The sequence below is a fragment of the Vicugna pacos genome, chromosome 5, assembly GCF_048564905.1.
Source record: "Vicugna pacos chromosome 5, VicPac4, whole genome shotgun sequence".
NCBI lineage: Eukaryota > Metazoa > Chordata > Mammalia > Artiodactyla > Camelidae > Vicugna > Vicugna pacos.
The window spans coordinates 1,484,682-1,508,719 of NC_132991.1; the positions used below are offsets into that span (position 1 = coordinate 1,484,682).

Consider the following 24,038-nt stretch of genomic DNA (forward strand, 5'->3'; position numbering starts at 1 on the left):
CACTGCAAACAAGGAAAGTCTGAGAAACCGTCACAGCCCAGAGGAGCCAAAGGACACGTGACGACATGTAATGTGGGACCCAGATCGGGGGAAGGACATTAGGGAAAAGTGAGGAAATCTGAATAAAGCATGGGCTTCAGCTAACAATAATGTAATAAGATTGGTTTATTAAAAATGCAACAATACTAATGTAAGATGTTAGTAATTAATGAAAATGGGTGTGGGTATATGGGAATTCACGAGTACTATCTTTGCAATTTTTCTGTAAATCTAACAATGTTCTCACATAAAACATTAAAAGAAAAAAATTTTGTTAAAAGCCACTCTCACTTTAATGTAAAAATCTAAATAAAAATAAAGCAACTTATATTCAGCAATATGTGTGTGTGTGTGTGTATATATATATATATATATATATATATATAGAGAGAGAGAGAGAGAGAGAGAGAGAGAGAGAGAGAGAGAGAGAGAGAGAGAGAGAGAGAATACTACATCATGGTCAAGTTGAGTTTATACCAGGAATGCAAGGCTGGCTTAACATCAAACCTGATGCAAAAAAGCCTATCAATGTAAATCCACTACATTAATGGGATAAAAGAGAAAAGTCATACAACTGTCTCAATGGATACAAAGTGTTTTAGAAAAATAATATCTGTCCAGGATAAATGCTCTTAGCAAACAAGGAATAGAAGGCAACTTTCTCACTCTGATGAAGGCTGGCTACTAGAGATGTACAACACATACATCATATGGTGAATTGTTGAAAGCGTTCCCTTTGAGATGAGAAACAAGACAAAGATGCCTGGAGCCTCCTTCTATGTGATGAGGAGGGGTCCTACCCAGTGTGATGGGGGTGGGGAAGAAGAGAGAGAAATAAAACTGTCATCATTTCCAGATGATACGATTATGTAAGGAGAAAATCCAAAAGAATCTATGGATACTGTATTACGATTAATAAGTGAGTTTGGAAAAGTTGGTAGATACAGGGAAAGACACAAAAAGTAATTTTGATTTTTAATCAGTGATAAACATTCAGAAAAAACTTAGACCATCAAATATCAAACATCTAGAAATAAAGCTCATAAAAGATGTGTAAGAGTTTTACAAATGAAAAGAGAAATTAAAGAGAATCTTAACAATTAGAGGGACATATCATATTCATAAAACACGTTATAAATGTGTCAGTTCTTCCTAAAGTGATCTATATAGGTTTATTCGTATTCTCATGAAAAATTCCATCGGGTCTCCCTGGGATACGAAAAGATGATTCTAAAATGTGTATGAAAACATGAAGGGCAAGAACAGTCAAGGAACTCTTGAAAACATAAAGACCTGCTTTAACCTACAATTCACTATTGTAATTAAGACAAAGGGGTGTTAGGAAAGGACAAACTGACCAACAGATTAGAACACGAGCAGAGACACATCCGCCCAGGCCCGGCCACCTGACTCACCACAGAGGTGGCAAGTCAAGCAGCTGAGGGGTTGGGGGGGAGCGCATTTTAGATCTAAATGTGAAAGGCAGACTTGCATTAGAAGACAACGTAGGAGACTATCTTTGTGACCTCGGGAGTCTGCAAAGACTTCTTAAACGAGGCAGGAAATGCACAGCTCCAAAAGGAAAGAAAATGTTTGGCACAGAAATTAAATACTGTTCGTCAAAAGGGTCAGGAAGACCGTGCAGAGCTGGGGGAACCACGGCCAACACACAGGAGGGCCAGGAGCTGGGGTCTGCACAGCCGCAACGGGGTCTCCCTCTGGCCTCCGTGCGACACCCTGAAGCTGCTCCAGCTCACATGAGCCCTGACCTGCCCCAGGGGTCCACATGGAGACCAGGAACCCACAATCTCTTTTCCTCTCTGATTTGCTAGCCATGACAGATGCAAAGGGCTGCCCTCCACAGACATGAGGACATAAAATTGGCCATTTATTCACGTTTCTGCGTTTGCTTTGGGGAGGGAAGACAGCAGAAGGCCAGAGTGAGAGGCAGGCAGACAGAGCGCACCTCCACCAGGGCGAACTTCTCCTCGCTGGTGTAGTTGTAGCGGGTGGCGCGCTCGTACTCCTCGGCGTTGTCGGGGCAGTCCTTGTTGGAGTACTTGTCAGTGGGGTGCACGAGCTTCCAAGAATACTGGTGTGGGCAAAAAAGAGGGGAGACAGCCACGCTGAATGTGGAATCCGCCCCAGGACATCGCCAAAGCCACCAAAGGTCAGTCTTCTAATGTTCGCTGAGCCCGAGAGTCATGCACAGGCACGCGTGCTCACACACGCGCACGCCCCACATGCATGCACAGGTGCACGTGCACACCCACACGCATAGACACATGCACATGCTCCCTGTGCACACGCACGAGCCTGCACATACAGACATCGCATACATGCACACACACAACATATGCACACACAGTCCATCTCCATAAAACTGCAGAACGTTCTGGCCACGTGACTTTAAGAAATACATCACGTAAAATGGCCCGGACGTTTTGTGTAGACTATCCAAGACTACAATAAGCCTTTCATCACCACTTTTAAAAGAATTGGCCTTTCATACAATCAGATATCCATCCAAATAAAATAATCCATGTCTGATCAAATTAGACAAAAAAAGGGAAAATCTCCTATGACGTGGGTATCCGAATCTTTCTATGGCATCAGGAACTACGAATTCTAAATAAAAGAACTGATGGCTGGAACTACACAGACTATTGTTTAAATAACTGAGAATTAAACATCATAATGGTACAAATTTAATTCTGTCAATGTTTTAAAAGATAAGGCGCTGTACAAAAATGGCAAAATATCCTTTCTCGTGGGCAAGTTGTGTTCCATTACATGTATATGCTGCATCTTCTTCATCCATCCATCTAGTGACGTGCACTTAGGATGCTTCCATATCTTGGCAATTGTAAATAATGTTGCTGCTAATAGTGGAGTGTATGTATCTTTTTCAATTAATTCTTATTTTGTAGTTGGCTTTATTCTTTTGATAACTATGTAAGTTTAAAAAGTTAAAGCTCTGAATGTTCTTAGAAACAGTAAACAGTGCATATATGTAAATTTTAAAAATATGTGCAATATATTGTATATATATATATTTACATGCAATATATTGCATATGTGCAGTCAAATTGTAACAATTCTAATAAAACTGAAAAATGAAAAAGAGAAAAAAGATATGGCCCTGTATTTGTAACATACATAAATGAAATATACATTGAGTTATCTGAGAAACATTTAAATTCACACATATTCTTATTTCTAGTGTCAAAGGTAAAAAGCCAATTTGTTCTTTTTCTTTTTTTCTAATTTTTTTTGGGGGGGAGGTTTATTTATTTATTTATTTATTTATTATTATTTTTTTAATGGAGGAACTCGGGATTGAACCCAGCACCTCGTGCATGCTAAGCATTCACTCTACCAGAGTTATACCCTCCCACCAAAGCCAACTGGTTCTTGATCCAAAGATCCAAGTTGCTGCAGAAAAGTTTCCAAGTCAAAGTGGGAGAGCGCACCACTTCCATCACGTGAGCGCTCCACTGGGACAGCAGCTGCAGGCCCTGCAGCGCCAGGTCGAAGAGCTTCCGGTACTCGGCGTCCGTCTTCTGCGCCTCCTGGCGGCCGGAGCCCGTGACCACCTAGGGATGACAGAGCATCAGGAAGTCGCCCACGTCCGGGGAACCACCCATGACTCCCCTTCTAGGAGCCTACCCCACTCTGTACACTCACGAAAGTAGGAAATGATGTGAACACCAGACTCTTCACCATGTCACAAGGTGGGGGGACCACAGCTCAAAGCAGAGAAAGGCCAGCACCGACCATGCTGGAGGGGTCTCCAGACACAGTCCCGAGAGAAACGTGTGCACGGCATGTTTCCACGTAGCAAATGAAGGAAACCGTGCACACCACGTGTATTTGCTTATATCAAATAACGAAAACTTAGGTTTAAGAATGTTTATCTACAGGGTGGGAGGGCGTAGGGTGGAGGGGAAGGCATACTTCTTTGAATATACCTCCTTTGATACACCTGACTTTGGAACCACATAAACGGTTTATGTATCATGACATAAAGTTCAATTGGGGGGGAAAGCGATCCCCCAAACTCAAAAGCAAAATGAAACAATGAACTGAAGTACGCAGTCCTGAACTAGCACCATGACCACACACGGGAACCACACAGTGTAAGGGCCCAACGTGAGGATTTGGGTTGCCCAGGCAACCATTTCAAAGACATCCATCTTGAATAAACACATGAGCCAGCCCACCGTGAAGTTCCCCTTGTGAAGAAAGCCCACAGTGACCGAGATAACTGTAGCCTCTGCTTTTCCCTCCTGTGCCCTTATTTCCGCTCTTGTGTTTTAAATTTACCAACAGAGAATGAATCTGTGCCACCCTTGGGACCCCACCCTCAGCCCCAATAGGCAGAACCCCAGGTCGGTGCTCCCTCCCTCCCTAGGACCTCACAGGCATGCTGTGTGCCGTCTAGGACCTGTGAGTCATAAACCCTTTTTTCCCAAAGTTCTCTGATGGCCACTGCTGAGGGCATCTTGCAATCATAGTAAGAATCACAAGGGCCGGTCCAGCCACAGCACTGGCTCGGGGGGGGGGTGCGGGGCGGGGGGTCGTCTGTGGGGGCTGCCACAGCGGCACAGTTACAGGCTGTCTATAGGCTGAGACCAACATAAAACAAGCCACTTCAGCGACTTTGAAAAACAATGATTTGATTTAACATTCCTAGCAAAAGAAACCTAAGGACAAAACCAACTGCAGAGTAAATCTGAATTTCTAGTAATAATATTGTTATTAGCGGGGCCAGCACTGCTATTTTAAGACTGCTGAATGCATATTGAGGCATCAAGTCAAAATATGTGGAGTCATTAGGAACCAGACTTCCAGCATGGGAGAAAAAGAAGAAGACAGTGTTTTGAAGTAGTCTGACTTCAAAACACTACTCAGAAAAACTGGTTTGTTACTTTAGAAGATGCCAGGGGATCAATTATTTTCACAACTGATACATAAAGCAAAGGAATCCTGTCTGTGTGTCTCCGGGAGGAACAGGACCGTGGAGCAAGCAGCTGGGGAGGGGCTGAGAGGACCACCGGGCTGAGCCCTGGTGATGTCGCATCCTGGCGGGGACGCTGCCACCCACACCCAGAGAGCCAGCCGGACCCCCGCGGCCCTCAGCACAGGGGCCGCAGGACTGAAGGGGCCAGGAGGACGAGAGTGCAGTTTCACCCGGCCTCTGACCCAGGAGCACACAGGACACACCGGGGGCAGAGGAAACAGTAAATGACAAGAGTGACAACACAGGGATGAGGGAGATGCCGGAGAGGCACATGGACCAACTGCGGTGCACCGGACGAATGTAGACCCTGAGGAAACCAACCTGGAAAATAAACCACCGGTGCTAATGAGCGAACCCGGGACATGTGAACAATGAGCAGCTATTCAATGTTAAGGAATGTGTACTTGTGAGCTTTTTAGGGGTGATGGTATCATGGTTATGTGTAAAAAGGGCCCTTATCCTGTAGAGACACGTAGGAAATATTTTCAGAGGAAGTGCTTTGTTGTCTTAGATTTGCCTCCAGATGGAGGCGAAGGGCTGGAGGAGCAGCTGAGAGCGGCAGGCGAGGAAGCTGAGTGTGCACCCGAGGGGCCAGGACGGGTCTCTCTCCCTCTGTACACTTGGACATTCACATCACGGGGAAGTAAGAACAAAACCAAAAAAAAAAAAAAAAACAAACAAAACTGCCCAGAACCTGCCTCTGGTCACTGTCATAAAGCGAGGAGACCTGGGGGCTCCCAGGGCCGCAGGACCTGCGCATACCTGCACTGATGTCCTTGTGGACTGCTCCAGCCCAGCCGCCGGCCCTGCTCAGAGCAAATGCTTACCCTCTGGTCAAAAGAAACCCCAACAAACGGCTTGAAAATATAATTAATAAGATAACTGCATTCACAATAGCATCAAAAGAAATAAAATACTTAGGGATAAACTTAACAGAAGAAGTACAGAGCATGCACTCCGAAAATGATAAAACAATGTTGAAAGAAATTAAAGGCGGTCTAAATAGGTGGAAGGACATCCCCCATGTTCATGGACTGAAGGACTGAAGGACTCAATATTGTTAAGATGTGAATATTCCCCAAACTAATGTACAGACTCACTGCAATCCCCATTAAAATTCCAGATGCCTGGGGGGGGCAGAAATTGACAAGCTGATCCTAAAAGTCATATGGAAATGCAGAGGATCCACAAATAATCTTGACAAAGATGACAAAACAATCTTCAAAAAGAAGGACAAAACTGGAGAGCTTATACAATCTGGTTTTAAGATTTACCATAAAACTAAATAATCAAGACAAGTGTGGTACTGGCATAAGGAAAGACATAAAGGTCCATATGGACCAGAACTGAGAGGCCAGAAATAAAGCCACAGGATTATAGTCGACTGATTTTCTTTCTCCCCCGAACCCAGTTTTTTTTGAGATACAACTGATACATAACTTTGTGTTAGTTTAAGGTGTACCGCATGATTTGGTAGGTACACACCGTCACCGTGAAACGATTACACAGTAACTTAACACCCGCCAACTCACATCATCTTTTTTCTTGTGATTAGAACTTTTAAGATTTACTCTCCTAACAACTTTCAATGCCACATTGTTAACTGTAGTCACCATGCTGTACATTACATCCTCAGAACTGGTGTATCTTACTACTGGAAGTTTGTATCTTTTGACCACCTTCACCCATTTACCCCACCCCTTGCCTCTGCCAAGCACCAGTCTGTTCTCTTTCTATGAGTCTGATTTTTCTGATTCCACATAAAAGTGAGGTCATACAGTATTTGTCTTTCTCTGCTGACTTACTTCACTTAGCATAATGTGCTTAAGGTCCATCCATGTTGTTACAAATGGCAGTATTTCCATCTTTTTTTTACAGCTGAATAATATCCCATTGCATAACAAACACCACATTTTCTTGACCCATTCCTCTGTCTATAGACCCTTAGTCTGTTTCTTTGCCTTGGCTATTGTAAATAATGCTGCAATGAACATGGGGTGTACAGCCAACTGATTTTTGATGAAGTGCCTTCAGTAGGGGTAAAAAGAGCCTAACAAACAATACTGGGAAAATTGGATATCCACACACAAAAGCATGTAGCTGGACCACCAATTTCATACCATGTAAAATAAGTAACTTAAAATGGATCATAGATCTAAATAGAAGAGCTAAAACTACAAAACTCTTAGAAGAAAACAAGGGGCAAATCTTTGTGACTTGGGTTAGGCAATAGTTTCTTCCTTATGACACAAAGGCACAACCAACCAAAGGAAAGAAATAGACAAAACTGGGCTACATCAAAAATAAAAAAAATTGTGCTTCAGAGGACATCATGAAGACAGCAAAAAGACACCCAAAGGAACAGGGGAAGATGTCTGAGAATCATATAACAGATAAAGGACTGGTATCCAGAATATATAAATAACTCACACAACTCATATTAACTACTATATATAAAATAAACAACAAAAATGTTCTGTGTAACACAGGAAACTACATTCAATATCTTGTAGTGACCTATAATGAAAAAGAATATGAAAATGAATAAATGCATGTATGTGTATGTATGCCTGAAGCACTATGCTGTACACCAAAAACTGATGTGTAACTGACACACTGTAACTGACTATACTTCAATTTGGGGGAAAAAAAAAAAAAAAGAACTCACACAACTCAAGAGTAAAAAGTAAGGTAAATAACCCAATTTAAAAATGGGCAAGGCACTTCAAGAGACATTTCTTAACGAAGATACACAATCGGCCAACAAGCACATGACAAGGTACTCACTTTCGTTAGTCATCAAGAAAATACAAACCCAAACCACAACCAGGGTCCACTTCCTAGTCACTGGGTTGGCCAGAATCACAAAAACAGACAGCAACAGTGTAGACAAACATGCGGAGAAGTCAGAGCCCTCACACCCTGCTGGCGGGAATGTAAAATGGTGCGACCACCTTGAGAACAGCCTGGCAGTTCCTCAGCATATTAAACACAGAGCAACTCCACTCCCAGGGAGCTAACCCAAGAGAAATGAGAGCTTCCGTCCACACAAACACTTGTCCACAGATGCTCACAGCAGAGTTATTCATAACCCAACTGTCCATCCATCAACCTCAGGTAAACAAATCAACCAAGTGTGGTGTGTCCATGCAGTGGAGTATTATTCAGCCTCAAATTATTATAAATAAGCCATAAAATTATTGAGACATGCTGTAACATGGATGAACCTGAAAACACTATGTTCAATGAAAAAAGCCAGTCACCAAGGACCACATGTTACATGATTCCATTTATATGAAATGTCCAGCAGGCAAACCCACAGGCAGGCAGCAGATGCCAGGTGCTGAGGGAAGGGGCCGCGGAGTGACTGCTTATGGCGCAGAGCAATGAAAGTGCTCAGGATGGACTGTGGCCGCAGGACTCAGCGAATACACTAAAAACCTTCCAACTGCGCAATTTAAATGGGTGAATTGTCTGGTATGCGGATTCTACATAAATCTGTTTAAAAAATAAACTGAGCAAAGCATTCAAAAGTAGATCTCTTTCTTCTTATTAAAACCTTCATCTTATTACAAAGTACCAGAGCAGACCCCAGAAGGCAGACGGGACCACATGTGCTGCCAGACACGCCTGTTCAGAGGTGGAAACAAGCTTTCCGCGTGGTCTGTGAGCTCCTCAGGAGCGCAGTTTGCCATCACATTCTGAAGTCCCAGGGGCGGGCCCCCACCTCCACCCTGCGGGGCACGCTGGCCTCGGGAGGAGGGGTGAGGTGACGCTTCCTCATTGGGGAGCTGGCTGCTGACGAGGGGTCTGCAAGGAGGCAACGTGCTCCAAGCATTTGGGCTGTCTTTCAATCATTTTGGTTACATGATGACCACTGCCTGGGAGTGAGGGATGGGGTGCCCACTGTCCTGCAGTGGTCAGGGCCAGAAGACAGAGCTGTCCCCCAGATGTCGCGGTCCTCCTGAGAATCTGAAAAACCAGACCTGTGTACGTGGCCCCAAGTCCCCGGGTCCCCCTAGACCGCTCACAGCATCCACGCCACTGACCACCACTCTGACCCTGACCTCAATGCCTTGTCCACTAAGATGTGAGAAATGACACCCTCGCTGCTCCCCCTCAGACACCTGCCCCTTCCTGTACACCCCACATGCCAGCAGCGCTGGCTTAGAGCCAGGCTTGGCGCAGGTGTGGGGAACACGACCAGCCCAAACGAGGACACAGAAATCCTGGCTGCAAAGCTGGAAGGAATTAACAAGGCCTGGAGCCGAAGAGACAGCCCTTCCTCCTACGCCTACTCCAGGCTCCTCTGGGCCCCCCGACACCTCTTTCCCCTGACCCAGAGGCTCCTGCACTTCTTCCCTCTACATGCAAAAGGGGCACAAGTCAGAACCCCCGCAGTCTGTTCCCAATGTCCTCCCCTCCCCCTGGCTCTCTCCTAGCAGCGTGGAACCATTAAACAAGGAAATTCACTTCGCTCATGGTCCCGCCTCAGCCCTTTCTTTCGGGAGCCCTGTTACGTTTTTCTGAAAAAGATGCTTTTCTTAACAGATGAACAGATTCAAACAAACTCCATGATATCGGCACTGCCTCGTCCATTATGGTGAGCGCTTTTGAAGTACGTGGCACTAAACTATGTTTCTCAAAGCAACTGAAGGCAGTACTGGGTGCAGAGAACGCAAGGGCCACCCCCAGGGCCCAGGGCCCCAGGGCAGCGGCGGGCGGGGGCCACTCACCTCGCTGTTGCTGTAGCGCGCCAGCTCCGAGATGAAGCGCATGTGGTCCTCCCGGATCTGGACCATCTGCTCGCAGATGTTGTACTGCGGGCTGCTGCTGGAGGACGTGCACGTCCACCTGGTGGCGAAGCGAGAATGTGGGTCACCTGAGGGGCACCTGGCCGAGGGCACACACTCAGCAGGCCCGCCCGCCGTCCCTGGGAGCCCTGCGTGGCGCAGGGAGGAGGCGGAGCAGAGGGAACGTGGGATTCTCTGCAAGGTAACAGAGCCGGCCTGCCTCATCTCCTGGTGTCGGGGTTGCTGTGCTCCCTTCTCAGGTCTGTGTTCCGGAAAAAGAATCCTAATTCCTCCTTAATGAACAAACCACTGGGGGGAGGGTATAGCTCAAGGGGTAAAGCGCATGCTTAGCATGCACGAGGTCCTGGGTTCAATCCCCAGTCCCTCCTCTAAAAATAAAGAAATAATCAAACCTAATTACCCCCCTTGCACCTCCTCCCCCAAATAAAATAAAATAATTTAAAAACAAACTGCCTTCCACAAAGCTGCTGGATTCAGGACAACGCATCACCCGTGCCAAGACCCCTCGACATCTCACTGCAGAGTTGGCAGAACTAATGTTCCCCTATTACTCACATGCGAGAACATAAGCGCTAGTACAAACCGAGCCAGCCAAAGACTCAGGAACAAACGCCGTCCTTAACGGGAGAGCTGGAACTGACATCGCTTGGAACTTAGACAGTGTTGCCATAACTACCTACGTGCACAACACACCATTTCAGCAGCAAACCGATCCCATCAACGGAGTGGGGGAAAGTGTGTTAAGAATTAGATCTGAGGCGGAAGGTTTATAGCTCAGAGGTAGAGCGCATACTTAGCACGCACAAGGTCCTGGGTTCAATCCCCAGTCCCTCCTCTAAAAGTAAATAAAGAGATAAATCCAATTACCTCCCTCCTCCACCCCCACAAAAACAAGTAAGTTTAAAAAGAAAAAGAATTAAATCTGTCAGAGCTATTGGGCAGAAAGCATAGGCCTTGGGGCTCGGAGAGCGGGTGGTTCCTCACACTCAGCACCAACCCTCACCATGTTTTTGACGAGTTGGTCCCCTTTGCTTGAAGGGAGGGACTCAGGTGACCAGTTTTCAAGATGCTCAGTACACTGTCTCAAGGAGCATCCCTTTTTAACTTTCTGATTCCACTACAGGGTGACGTGACGAATACGGAGGCATTAGCCAAGGCAGCTCCCCGAGTCTGCAGGGCGCACACGAGGCCCAGGTCCCGCGCCAGATCCACCCTCAACACACCCACCTCCCCTGAGCCTGGTGCCAACACCTGCCCACCCTGTGCCCACCCTGTCTGGGCCCAGACACGAGTGCTGGGCCTCGGGCCTGGGCTCTCGGAGCTGACTGCTCCCTCCCTCGGAGGCTGTGAAACACAGCATTTCATTGGTATTAAAGGCCATCAACTTGAAAGAAATATTATGAAATACAAAGAAAGTCTGCAAAAGTCATTGCTTCTTGACGCTCTTACCATTACCTGTGACCTAGACCTGACTGGTAGGGTAGGAGCTATTACACTGCAAGGTGCTAACTTGAACTCAGGCATGACGGGGCCACTCACACCCTGGAAATCAGCACACACTCCAGATCGGAGCTCCAGTGGATGCTGGAGTGCAAAGCGGTTCCAGTTTAGTGAATGTCACCAAGAGGAAGGCTACCATGTGTCAGACGTGACAGCAGATGGGTCAGGAAGCGAGCTGGCACGGAGGTCAGCCAACCACAGCCAGGGGCCAGTTTTGGTACAGCCATACAAAATGGTTTTCAGTTTTAAAAAGTCATTTAAAAAAACAAACAACAACAAAAAAGGATGTGTGACACATGTGGCCAGAAAAGCCTCACGTGCTGAACGGTTTGGCCTTCACAGAAAAAGCCTGCTGACCCTTGAGTAAAACAAGTGACTGAGGTACAGCTGCGTTTTTCAAAACCTCGGCTGAATGGTGACCACACGTTTGGCAGAAGTGGACAAGAGCATCCTAGGAGACTCAACTGGCTTCGCGGGATCTGCAATCAAGACACGGCGAATTTATCACCACTGTGATTGGAGCTGCAGATCCCTTATGGCAGAAGTCGGCCAGCTTCTCAGGCCAGGCCCAGACAGCAAATATTTTAGGATTTAGGGCCACACTGTCTCAGTCCCATGTCTCATACAGCTGTCATCTTAAAAAAAACACAAAAAATGTAAAGACCATTCTCAATCACAGAGGCCTTACAATAGGCTTGGCCTGAATTTGGCCCCTGGGTGGTGGTTCTGTAGCCTCTGTTAGATACATGCAGACATCCCCTGCCCCACAATAGGCTGGTGGTGAAGCATTTACCAACACACCATTGGTCCCAGAGAATTTGTTTATAGTTCTGTGTTGGTGAGCAGCTTTGGCCAAAAGAACTCTCTGGGCTGATGGCAAAGGTCTACCCCTGTGCTGACCGACACGGCATCCCTAAGTATTAAACATCTGACATGTGGCTGTTCTACTAAGGAAATCAATTGCATTTGTAAATGAATTTAGGAAAAAGAAATAAAAGGGACCCAAACTGGAAGAGAAGAGGTAAAACTGTCACTGTATGTGGATGGCATGATACTCTATACAGAAAACCCTAAAGGTGCCACACAAAAACTACTAGAGCTGATAAAAGTCAGCAAGATTAACATGCAGAAATCAGCTGTAAATGAACTTAAATGTCACCATCCATGTGTGGAAAAGCCTACTGTTTCAGGCATTTGGTTTCACGTGGTGGAGACTGTCAACGGTGCCATCTCTGGATTGATAAACGGACCATCATAACCAACAGGGGAACGGTGCAGAACACGCTGACCTGCCAGCTTCCCCTTCGCCTACCGAGATTTATTTTCCTCGTAGTGGGCGCTGGTCTTGATGTATCTCGCCAGCTCTATTTGCATGTCCCCGAACAGCGGAACCACCTGGAGCTGCTGTATTAAAAGAACAAAAACACCCAGGGTCATGATATGTGTTTAGTCACCAAATACAATCGCAAGAAGGATGAGTAATGCTAATAATGACTGTGGGCTGAATGCTATCTCTGCCAGTCACTACTGCAAAAAACATGCAAACAGCTTCTACATTCACTTTAAGAAGAACAAAATAGAAGTTAAGAAGCAATGTTCATAAAACCAAATATTAAAATTAACCTACCTTGTTGCTAGATCCATGCTCATTAAAAAAAAAAATCGAGTGTATTTCTACATACTAGGAAAAAACAATTCGAAAATGAAAACCTAAAGAAAAAAATTGCAATAGCATCAAAAAAAGCATACATATGATTAAATCTAACAAAGTATGTGCAGGATTTCTAAATAAAAATACTCTACTCTAAAAATTCTAGAGAAATTTTAAAAATTCTAAGTGAATGGAGAAATACATTAGGTTCATATATTGGAAGACATGGTATTTTAAAAATATTCATTCTCCCTAAATTGATCTCTAGATTCAATGGAATCCGAAACATTATTCCAAGAGGAAAAATGGTTTATGTGGGGTATGTGTATCTGTGTGTGTGTGTGTGTGTGTAAATCAGCAAGCCGATTCTAAAATGGCCAAGACAATCATGAAGAACACAAATCGAAGATTTCCTGATAAGCAGACCTACTGGAAAGTTACAGCAACTGAGTCAGTCTGGCCCCAGAGCAAAAGTGCAGACCAGTGGGCAGAGCAGAGGGCTTAAGGCAGAGTCATGCATATAGAGACACCTGCTTTATGACCCACGTGACTCTGCAGAGCAGCAGGGGAGAAAAATCCAAGGATGGCAACCCTCCACCTCGCAGCAGACACGAGGCCAGTTCCAGGAGGATTACTGATCTAGATGGACAAGGAAACAGTGATGCTTCTACAAGGCAATACAGAAGAAAATTCTCAGGAGCCCGCTTTAGCAGAGATTTCTTAAAGTGGACATCAAAGATTGATACATTGAACTACATTAAAATTAAGGACCCCAGTTCACCAAATGACTGTAAAAAAGTGGAAAAAAGAACCACAAGGGGAAATGCATATATTTCAGGGCACATGCAGTCGACAAAGGACACATTCCCATAGTACATAAAGAACTACAAACCAACAAGGGTAAAAACAGTAAGAGATATCAAATACTAACTACTATATATAAAATAGATAAAAGACAAATTTCTTCTGTACAGCACAGGGAACTATATTCAGTATCTTGTACCTATAATGAAAGCAAATATGGAAACATATATATGCATTTATATGTATGACTGAAACGTTATGCTGTACATCAGAAACTGACACGTTGTAACTGACTAGACTTCAATAAATAAATAAAAACAAAATAAATATCTTAAAAAAAGAATAAGAGATTTGAAAGGACACTTCACAAGAGAGAACACACAAAAGACTGGTAATATTGTGAAAAGCCATCAGGGAAACAGCAGCTAAACCACAAGGAAACACGAGGATGACGATGACACATGGACCCACCCTTCAGGAGGGCGCTCCACCAAAAACTGCCAGAGCCAAGCGTTGCTGAGGACATGGAGATACGAGAAGGCTCACTCACTCCTGGTGGGGACGTAAGTCAGCTCAGCCACAGGGGAGCGTGGTTAGGCTAATCCACTACCCTGAAAATGTGTATTCCCCTGACCCCCAATCCACCACTGGTAGTCATGCAACAGAAATGTGCAGATGTGCACAGATCAGAGCACTGTTTGGACAATTATAAAATCCAGAAACAAGCTCATGTTCATGACGAAAGACTGGATGAATAAATTGCTGTCTAATCAGAACATGCAGTGTTACAGCACAGTGAAAATATAAGAACCACAGCTGCAGGCTCCCACGTGGACGACCTGAGAGTGAGGGCAGCCAGATGTGAAAGAGTACCCATGGCACGACTCCTTCAGACAAGGGTCAAACCCAGGCACAACCAGCGCGGGGGAGGAGACCACCTCCCCGCCCCACCCCCACCCCTGCGTTCCCCAGTGCGGGACACGGTCACGGGGGTTCGCCTCCCAGAGCTCAAACTGCATGCACTTCGATAAAAAGGTTTAGCTAAAAACTGTAACTCACCTTGAAGTACTTGTCGATTTTGGATAAGTTTATTCTTTTCTTGGCATCTAGTTTATAAATGTTGCTGACACTACCATCCATCAAGTACAGGCCAAAGCCCATGACCTGCAAATCACAGAACGACACATACAGCTCGGACCTGCAAGTTCAATTACCCATGAGAAGTTACACTGCTACACTTCATAGTTTTTTTTTTTTAAATAGAGGTACAGGGGATTGAACCCAGGACCTCACGCATGCTAAGCACACGCTCTACCACTAAGCTATACCTTCCCCCTCAGTTCATAATTTTGAAATGACAATTCATTCTTCTTTCAAAAATTGAAGTATAATTGACCTACCACAGTATGTTAGGTCCAGGTGCACAACACAGTGATTTGTTTCTTCTAAACAGTAAAACAAATGATCACCATGATGTCTAGTTACCATCTGTCACCACACAAAGATATTACAATATTATTGACTATATTCCCCATGCTGTATATTTCATTCCCACAACTCATTTATGTTATAACTGGAAGTCGGTACATCTTAATCTCTCTCACCTACTTCACTCATCTCCCGTCTCCCTTGGGAACTGGGAACCCTGCTTATTCTGTTTTACGTTTGTTCATTTTTTTTCAGATTCCTCATATAAGTGATATCACATAGCATTTGTCTTTTTCTGACTGACTTATTTCACTTAGCATAATACCCACAAGGTCCAACCATTGTTATCACAAATGACAAGATTTCATTCTTTTTCATGGCTGAGTAATATTCCAGTGTGTGTGTGTGTGTGCGCGCGCACGTGCATGCATCTTCTTATTATCTATCAATGTACACTTAGGTTGCTTTTGTGTCTCGGCCATTGTTGCAATGCTTCAATGAACACTGGTGTGCATGTATCTTTTCAAATTATTTTTTCTTCACATAAACATCCCGAAGTGGAATTGCTGGACCCTATGGTAATCCTACTTCTAATTTTGGTGGAACCTCCATACCATTTTCTGTAGTGGCTATACCAATTCACATTCTCACCAACAGGGCATGAGAGGGTTCCCTTTTCTCCACATCCTCACCAACACTTGTTATTTGTTGTCTTTTTGATTACAGCCATTCAGAGAGGTGTGAGGTGATATCTCATTGTGGTTTTATTTGTTTTTCCCTAATGAAGAGTGATATGGGGCATGTTTTCATGTGCCTGTTGGCCATCAGTATGTCTTCTTTGGAAAAATGCCTGTTCGGATCCTCTGCCCACTTTTAAATTGAATTGTTTGTTTTCTTGATTGTTAAGTTGTATGAGTTCTTTGCATATTTTGGATATTAACCCTTTATTGGATATATTGCTTGCAAATGTCTTTTCCATTCAGCAGGTGGCCTTTTCATTTTGTTCATGGTTTCCTTTGCTTTTTTGTTTGATGTAGTGCCATTTGTTTATTTTTGCTTTTGCTTCCCTTGCCTGAGGAGACAGATCCAAAAAATATTGCTAAAACTGACGTCAAAGAGCTTTCTGCAGGGGGGGAGGGTATAGCTCAGTGGTAGAGCACATGCTTAGCATGCCTGAGGTCCTTTGTTCGATCCCCAGTACCTCCATTAAATAAACGAACAAACAAACCTAATAATCTTTCCCCAATCCCCCACCAAAAAAAGGCATTCTGCTAATGTTTCCTTCTAGGAGTTTTATGGTTTCAGGTCTTAACATTTAAATCTTTAATCCATTTTCAATTTATTTTTGTATATGGTGTGAGAGACTAATCCAGTAAAATTCTTTTGCAAGCAGCTATTCAGTTTTCCCAACACCACTTACTGAAGAGGCTGTGTTTTCCCTGTCATATATTCTTGCCCACTTTGTCTTGGATTAATTGCCCATTTAAGTGTGGATTTATTTCTGGGCTCTGTTTCATTGATCTATGTGTCTGTTTTGTGCCAGTACCATCCCGTTCTGATTACTGTAGCTTTGTAGTACAGTTTGAAGCCAAGGAGTGTGATACCTCCAGCTTTCTTCTTATTTTTCAAGATCATTTTGGCTATTCAGGGTCTTTTGTGCTTCTATACAAATGCTAGAATTATTTGTTCTAGTTCTGTGAAAAATGTATTGGCATTTTGATAGGGGTTGCACCAAATCTGCAGATTGCCTTGAGTAGTATGGTCATTTTTAACAATATTAAGTCTTCCAATCACATAAGCACAAAAGATCTTTCCATCTGTTTGCATTGTCTTCAGTTTCTTTCAACAATGTCTTAAAGTTTTCTCAGTATAGATCTTTTAAGCCCTTGGTTAGATTCATTCCTAGGTATTTTATTTTTTGATGCAATTGTAAATGGGATTTTTAAAAAAATTTTCTTTCTGATAGTTCATTGTTAGTGTATAGAACTATAATACACTATATATTTCTTTATATTAATTTTCTTTATATTAATTTTCTATCCTGCAACTTCACTGAATTTATGAATTAGTTCTAACAGATTTTTGCTGGTGTCTTTAGTATCTTCTATATATAGTATCATACCATCTGCAGGGTTTCCAATATGGATTCCTTTAATTTCTTTCCCTTGTCTGACTGATGTGGCCAGGACCTCCAATGCTATGTTGAATAGAAGTGGTGAGAGTGGTGGACATCCTTGTCTCGTTCCTGATCTTAGAGGAAATGCTTTTCCTGTTGATCATGTGGGCTTGCCATATATGGCCTTTATCAAGTTGAGGTATGTGACCTCTATACTCACTTTGTTGAGATTTTTAAAATCATAAATGGATGTTGAATTTTGTCAAAAGCTTTTTCCACATCTACTGAGGTGATCATATGATTTTTATTCAATTGGTTTTTAAAACTTATTTTATTATTTTTTAGGAGGAGGTAATTAGGTTTATTTATTTATTTATTTTAATGGAAGTACTGGGGATTGAACCCAGGACCTGTGCATGTTAAGCTGCACCCTCCCCCCTCAGTTTGTTAATGTGGTGAAACACAATGATTGATTTGCGGACGTCGAACCATCACTGCATCCCTGGGATAAATCCCACTTGATCATGATGTATGATCATTTTAGTATTTTGCTGACTTTGGTTTGCTAATACTTTGTTGAGCATGTTTGCATCTGTGTTTACCAGTAATATTGGCCTGTAATTTTCTTGTGTGTGATATCTTTGGTCTCAGTATCCAGGTGATGCTGGCCTTATAGAATGAGTCTGGAAGCCTTCTTTACTCTTCAATTTTGGGGAACATTTTAAGGACTGGTGTCAACTCTTCTTTAAATGTTTGGTAGACTTCACCCATGAAGCCATCTGGTCCTGGACTTTTGTTTGTTGGGAGTTTTTGATCACCAATTTCATTAGTGTAATCAGTTTGTTCATATTTTCTATTTCTTTCTGATTCATCTTGGGAGATTGTATGTTTCTAGCAGTTCACCCATTTCTTCTAGGTTGTCCATTTTATTGACATACAATCGTTTGTAGTAATCTCTTACAGTCCTTTGACTTTCTGTGGTGTTGGTTGTAACTTCTTTTCTGTTTGTGACTTTACTGATTTGGGCCCTCTCTATGTTTTTCTTGTCAAACTAAAGGTTTATAGATTTCATTTTTTCGAAGAAACAGCTCTTAGTTTCATTGACTTTTTCTATTATTAAAAAGTAATCACTATTTCATTTATTTTCACTCTCACTCTTTATTATTTCTTTCTACTAACTTTGGGTTTTGTTTGTTCTTCTTTTTCTAATGCCTTCAGGTGTCAGGGTTAGATTGGTTATTTGAGATTTTTCCGGTTTCCTAAGGTAGGTTTGTATTGTTATAAACTTCCCTCTGAGAACTCTACTTTTGCTGCGTCCCATACAGTTTGGATCACTGAGTTTCCACTGTCATTTGTCTCCAGGTACTTTTAATTTCTTCTTTGATTTCTTCAGTGACACACTGGTTTTCTAGTCGCATGTTGTTTAGCCTCCACGTTGCTATGTTTTCTGTCCTTATCATATGTTACGTCCTTTGACTCTTCTTAACAGTCTTTGTTTTAGTCTATTTTGTCTGATGTAGGTATTGCCACCCGAGCTTTCTTTTCATTTCCGTCTGTGTGAAATATCATTTTCCACTCCATCACTTTCAATCTGTGTGTCTTTAGATCTGAAGTGAGAATCTTAAAGGCAGCATTTTTTTAACCGGTTCAGCACTGGATGTCTTGTGACTGGAGCATGTCGTCCACTCATCAAGTAATTATTGACAGGTACGTACTTACTGCCATTTTGTTCATTCATTTCTGGTTGCTTTTGTAGCTCCTTTTTGTTCCTTTCTTCTCTTTTTGCTCTCTAGCCTTGTGATTTGAAGACTACCTTTAGTAGTTTGTTTGAATTCCTTTCTGTCTTTTGTGTATCTATTATAAAATTTTGGTTGTGGTTATCATGAGGTTTCAATATAGCAACCTATATGTTAAGTTATGATCTCTTCAGTTCGGATTCATTCTAATAACCCTGCAGTTTTACTCCTCCACCAAAGCTTCATGTTTTTGGCATGATGTTTTACATCTTTCTGTTTTGTGCATCACTTAACCTCTTGTGGCTGCAGATGATTTTACTACTTTTGTCTTTTTAACCTTCTTACCAGCTTTGTTAAGTAGTTGATCTACTGTCTTTACCGAAATTTGCCTTAACAATGAAATTTTTCTTTCTGTAGTTTTAATACTTCTAGTGCTGGTAAAAAGCACCTTTAAAAGTTGCTCAGAAATGAACAGTTATCCCTTCCTGTGAAGCTATTTTATGTCATTTCTTGGGTTGCCTTCCAGGTGCACATACCAGCTCCATCTCTGGTCAAGCACAATGCAATACTCAATGTGGACTTTCCTAAGTACCCATGGCCAGGGGCTCCTACACCAGTAGGTGCAAACGGAATGTTTCTGCTAACACAAAGCACTCCACTGGACAGTGCCCTCTTGCTCTGACCCCTACACGCTGTTCTCCTGCGAGGAAGAGGTCTCAGAGCTGCGCCCACCTGCAGAGGGGTTTGGGTCAGCAGGACACCCAGCACAGGATCCCCCACGGCTCCCCTCCGTGAAGGCAGAGAGAGGGTAGAGGGAACAGCAGAAGTGTCTTCTCATCTTTTCATCACCTGAGAGACGTCATTGAAAACCTCCCCCATTTGAAACAGAGTAATAATGAAGAATATGCTAAATGGCATGTTTCTTGACCAACACAAGTCTATTGGGATCATGGTGACATAGTCCACTGAATTTCTAGGAGTTACATCCTTATCAAGTAGAATGCGGTACAGCCTCACCTATGAAGCTTCATGCTGAGAGAAGCCCTTGACCCACAACCTCTTCACCTTATCCAGGGATGGGCACGTGATCCACCCGGCACTGGGGTCAAGCTCAGAACATACTCACGGGAATGTATTAAGGACTTGTAGTGCAAAAGGCATGCAGGGTGGAGGATGCCGTATGTATACACACACCCACACCCACACCCTCCTCAAGCAGGAGAATTAGAAAAGTCTGGCGAAAAGGATGACAGACAAAGTGCAGCCTCTTCACGAGAGCCAGGCCGCCCCTCTCTCACGGTGCTGGGGGCAGCCCACCCTCAACACACGTACTTTGAGAAGCATGTGTTTCTCACTGGGCGTCAGATACATCCTGTTCTCGTAGTAATCCACACACAGGTTCACGATGTCCGCTAAGAGCTCTTCATAGCCAGAAATCACTTCGAGCTGCTGCTGCAGAGACTGAAACACCGAGTGAGACCTGTGTCACTGACTGCTCTCTGTTCCCCAGACCACCCACCCGCCCCTGTCCCCCGGCAGGGATGCACCACATCCACCCGAGGGGCAAGAGCGTGACTTACTTGTGTGATCTTGTTGTGGTTGGCCAGGAACATGGACAGGTTCTGTGATTCCTGGATGGACTGTGGGTCTGCCATTTTACGTAAAAACTGAGCAGCCCTATGAGAGAAAAAACAAAACCAAACCAGGGTTCATCAACCAACATGCTTAATGGCTTAAAATGTGCGTCTTAGAAGCTGGTTACGATTTCAGCCTCCTACGGCTTTCCACTGAACTCCAGGGAAGTCTCTTTGCAACCAGGACAGCTCAGGACCCCACTGTCCAGTTGACGGACTTCCTCAGAGATGTGGCAGCACAGCCCACAGGCATCCCCAAAGGGCACCCACACACTGGCCTCTCCCCTGGGCCCCCTGTCCCCAAGTCTGAGAAAGGCAGCCACTCCCCGTGACTCCCAGAGCTGGGTGACTAAGATGGCCAGCATCACTCAGCTTCTCCACCAGGAACCTCCCACAGGTCAGGGACCACACCACCCAGTTCTGGTGCCAAAGGTCTGAGATAGAATCCTGATTCCATCACCGACTTGCAGCTCCATCTTGGACAAACCTAAAGATCTGGTGCCAATTCTAATACGGGAGGTGGGATTTCCCACACTGCCTAGCGATTCCCTGACACAAGCTGGGTGTCCTACAATCAACTCAATTCTGACACCACCTGAAGACACCATCAGACCTCACAATGTAAGGGCTCAAGTCCTACACGACTGTGCGCCATCCCCCAACTTTAGACACCAACTGGAGGTCGAGGTTGTCACCTGTGCTTCTGACCAACCAGCTACAGATCAGCAGTCCCAAAAGCCCCTTCCTTGGGTTCAATTAATTTGTCAGAGCAGCTCACAGAACTTAGAGAAATGTACTAGATTAACAGTTTATTATAAAGCATATAATGTAGAACCACCAGATAGAAGACATACAGAGGGCGAGGTATGGGGAAAGGGTGGGGGGCTTCTATGCCCTCTTCAAGCACCACTCTCCCCCAAACCTCCACATGTTCACCAACCTGGAAGCTGCCTGCATGCCCTCCCTTGGGGCTTTTATGGAGGATTTCATCCATAAGCCTGACTGATTTGATCACCGGACACTGGTGATGGATTCAACCTCCAACCCCTCTCCAGTCCCTGAGGTCAGGAAGATAGGACCCAGAGTTGAAACCCTCTAATTACAGGGTTGGTTCCTCTGGTGACCAGCCCCCATCCTCGGGTTACCTAAGGGCTTTCAAAAAGTCACCACGTTAACATAATAAAAGACACTTTATTGCTCTCATCACAGGAAATCCCAAGGGTTTCAGGAGCTCCGTGCCAAAAATGGGGATGAAGACCAAATATATCTTATTATAAATCACTACCACACCTCCTGAACTGACTCTCACTTATCGTATCTGTGAAAAACGACAGCTGCGTGACCTACCCCCGGGGCTGACAGGGGAAGGTGGACACAGGACCTGTACGCTGAGGTCCAACAATCCTGCGTGGCTCGGCCCGAGTCTCTAGGTCTTGCAAAGCAGTGTGAGAGCACACTGAAGGCTTCCCCTAAAACGTTTAGTGGAAACGCCCACGTCAGGCCCTGTCTGTGCAACCTAGTGCCTCGGGGGTTTTCCTAAAGAAAAGCTTCACGGCAAAGACCGGTAACCTACCCCAGCTGTCATCTTCCTCCCTTCCTGCTTCGGAATGAACCCTGAATTTCTGTCCTGGGCACAGATTTTCTGAAGAGAATCAGAGGACAGGGGCTCTGTTCTGCCGGCCACCAACGCACTCACAGTCCCCCAGACACACTCTGCCTGTCGAGCCCACCTTTTCCAATTCTCTCCTCCAGGTCTCTACACTCAGAAAGAAAACTGCCCGCGAGGAGAGCTGGTCTAGGGGAGCCTGTGGTCCAGGGGCCAGATGTGCCCACCGCTGCGAGGGTGTGCGCCTGCGGGGACGCGCCAATCAGGGAACGAGGGGTGGAGCCACCTGCCAAGGCCGGTCCTCCCGGGGCACCCAGAGCCCAGTGGGGCCACACACACGCCAGCCAGGATGCACAGCCACACTGTGACCTGAGCCGCTCGCCGGCGGTGCTGAGACCCGCCCGACTGGGGCGCGCACCTCACGGGGCGCTCCGGGCTCACCTCTTGTAGGCGGAGTGGTCGTTCTTGACGCTGCATTTCATGTTCTTCAGCTCGTCCAACACAGCGAACATGTTGATGAACTTGCCCAGGGTGATGAGGTAGGCCTCCGACACGAAGTCCTTCCTCCTCTCCGCGTGGCACAGGCGCCTCACCTCCCCACAGAAGCGCTCGATGGCGTTTCTCTGAGCCGAGGAAGGGAGGGCAGAGACGCCACTTTCAGGGACCCGCCGACCCCAAGCCCAGCGCCCAGGTTCGCGTTACTTGCTGATGAAACGGTGGCCCCTCGAGTGCACGTTTACAGCTCAGGTAAAGAGACGCGTTTCCAGAAAGTGATTTCTACCTGCCTCTCCTCTGTTAAGGGGACTCAATTGTGCCCTTTACCAACAAGGTCCCCAAAGTAAAAGAATTGTGTTGCTTGTTCCAGCAAAGTTACAGAGCAAAATGCTCCAAAGAACGTCTGTAAAGCAGGTGCTTTAGCTTTCAGAGCTCAAAAGGGGGGCGGGGGGATGTCCACCTGACAACCTAAGATCAAACAAATTTATCACTTAGTAAGTTCTCTCTTCTCCATTTGCTAAAGGAATCTAACAAAAACTTGTACACATTTCTAAAGTATGTCTTTAAAAAACCAACAAGTCCCCTCCCTGGGGCCCCTCTGCCTAGCCCAAGGGCCAGAAGGAATTGAGGCCAGGGTGAAGCCCACCAGAGTGGACAATCGAGGCAAAAGCACCTGAAAACCAGGAGAATCGAAAGTAGGCCAAGCAAGCACACTGGTGGAAAGCAGCCTTCATGTGGGGAAATAAATTCAGTCCCAAAGGCAGAAGAGAAGTGAAACACAGATGCAGCCCTTATTCTGAAAGGGCCAGTAAAGCATTAGACTGTCAAAGGCTTCATTCGTTCTCTTGGGTCTCAGACCTGCTGTGTCGGCTGTAATTTATATGCACTTCTAGTGAGCAGTTGGTGATGGGCGGGTGAGAGGGCGCCAGCATCCCACCCCCTGCATTAAACCCCGGGGATTATTTCACCGTTTTACCTGGAAGTACATAAAATTCATCAGTTTTGTGACCTCAGGCTCAAGGACCTCCACAGTTTTCTCATAAATTTCCACTCTATTAGGCTGTTCGTTACATTTCACCTGGGGGTAAACAATCACGACATAGGTTTCAACCCAGAGAGAATACGGGGAGGGCACTGGGGTGGAGTGGGCGGGAGGTGGGCGTGGCCTGGCTGGGCAGGGGGGCGGGGCCCG

At 45.0% G+C, this 24,038-nt stretch overlaps 1 protein-coding gene across 4 annotated transcripts in view; it reads right to left on the reverse strand.

The window, feature by feature from the left end:
• Positions 1 to 24,038, reverse strand: part of CYFIP1 (cytoplasmic FMR1 interacting protein 1) — a 94,276-nt gene that overhangs the window by 39,427 nt on the left and 30,811 nt on the right. For 3 of the 4 annotated variants that reach the window (XM_072960751.1, XM_072960752.1, XM_072960753.1), the window contains exons 5-13: positions 23,823 to 23,924; positions 22,793 to 22,974; positions 20,692 to 20,788; positions 20,444 to 20,572; positions 14,891 to 14,995; positions 12,689 to 12,780; positions 9,799 to 9,916; positions 3,513 to 3,635; positions 2,006 to 2,131 (exon numbers count right to left, since the gene is read on the reverse strand). In XM_072960751.1, the coding sequence (XP_072816852.1) occupies positions 2,006 to 2,131; positions 3,513 to 3,635; positions 9,799 to 9,916; positions 12,689 to 12,780; positions 14,891 to 14,995; positions 20,444 to 20,572; positions 20,692 to 20,788; positions 22,793 to 22,974; positions 23,823 to 23,924 (1,074 nt within the window). The remainder of the gene's footprint in view (positions 1 to 2,005; positions 2,132 to 3,512; positions 3,636 to 9,798; positions 9,917 to 12,688; positions 12,781 to 14,890; positions 14,996 to 20,443; positions 20,573 to 20,691; positions 20,789 to 22,792; positions 22,975 to 23,822; positions 23,925 to 24,038) is intronic. The other variant, XM_072960754.1, reaches the window with a different exon arrangement.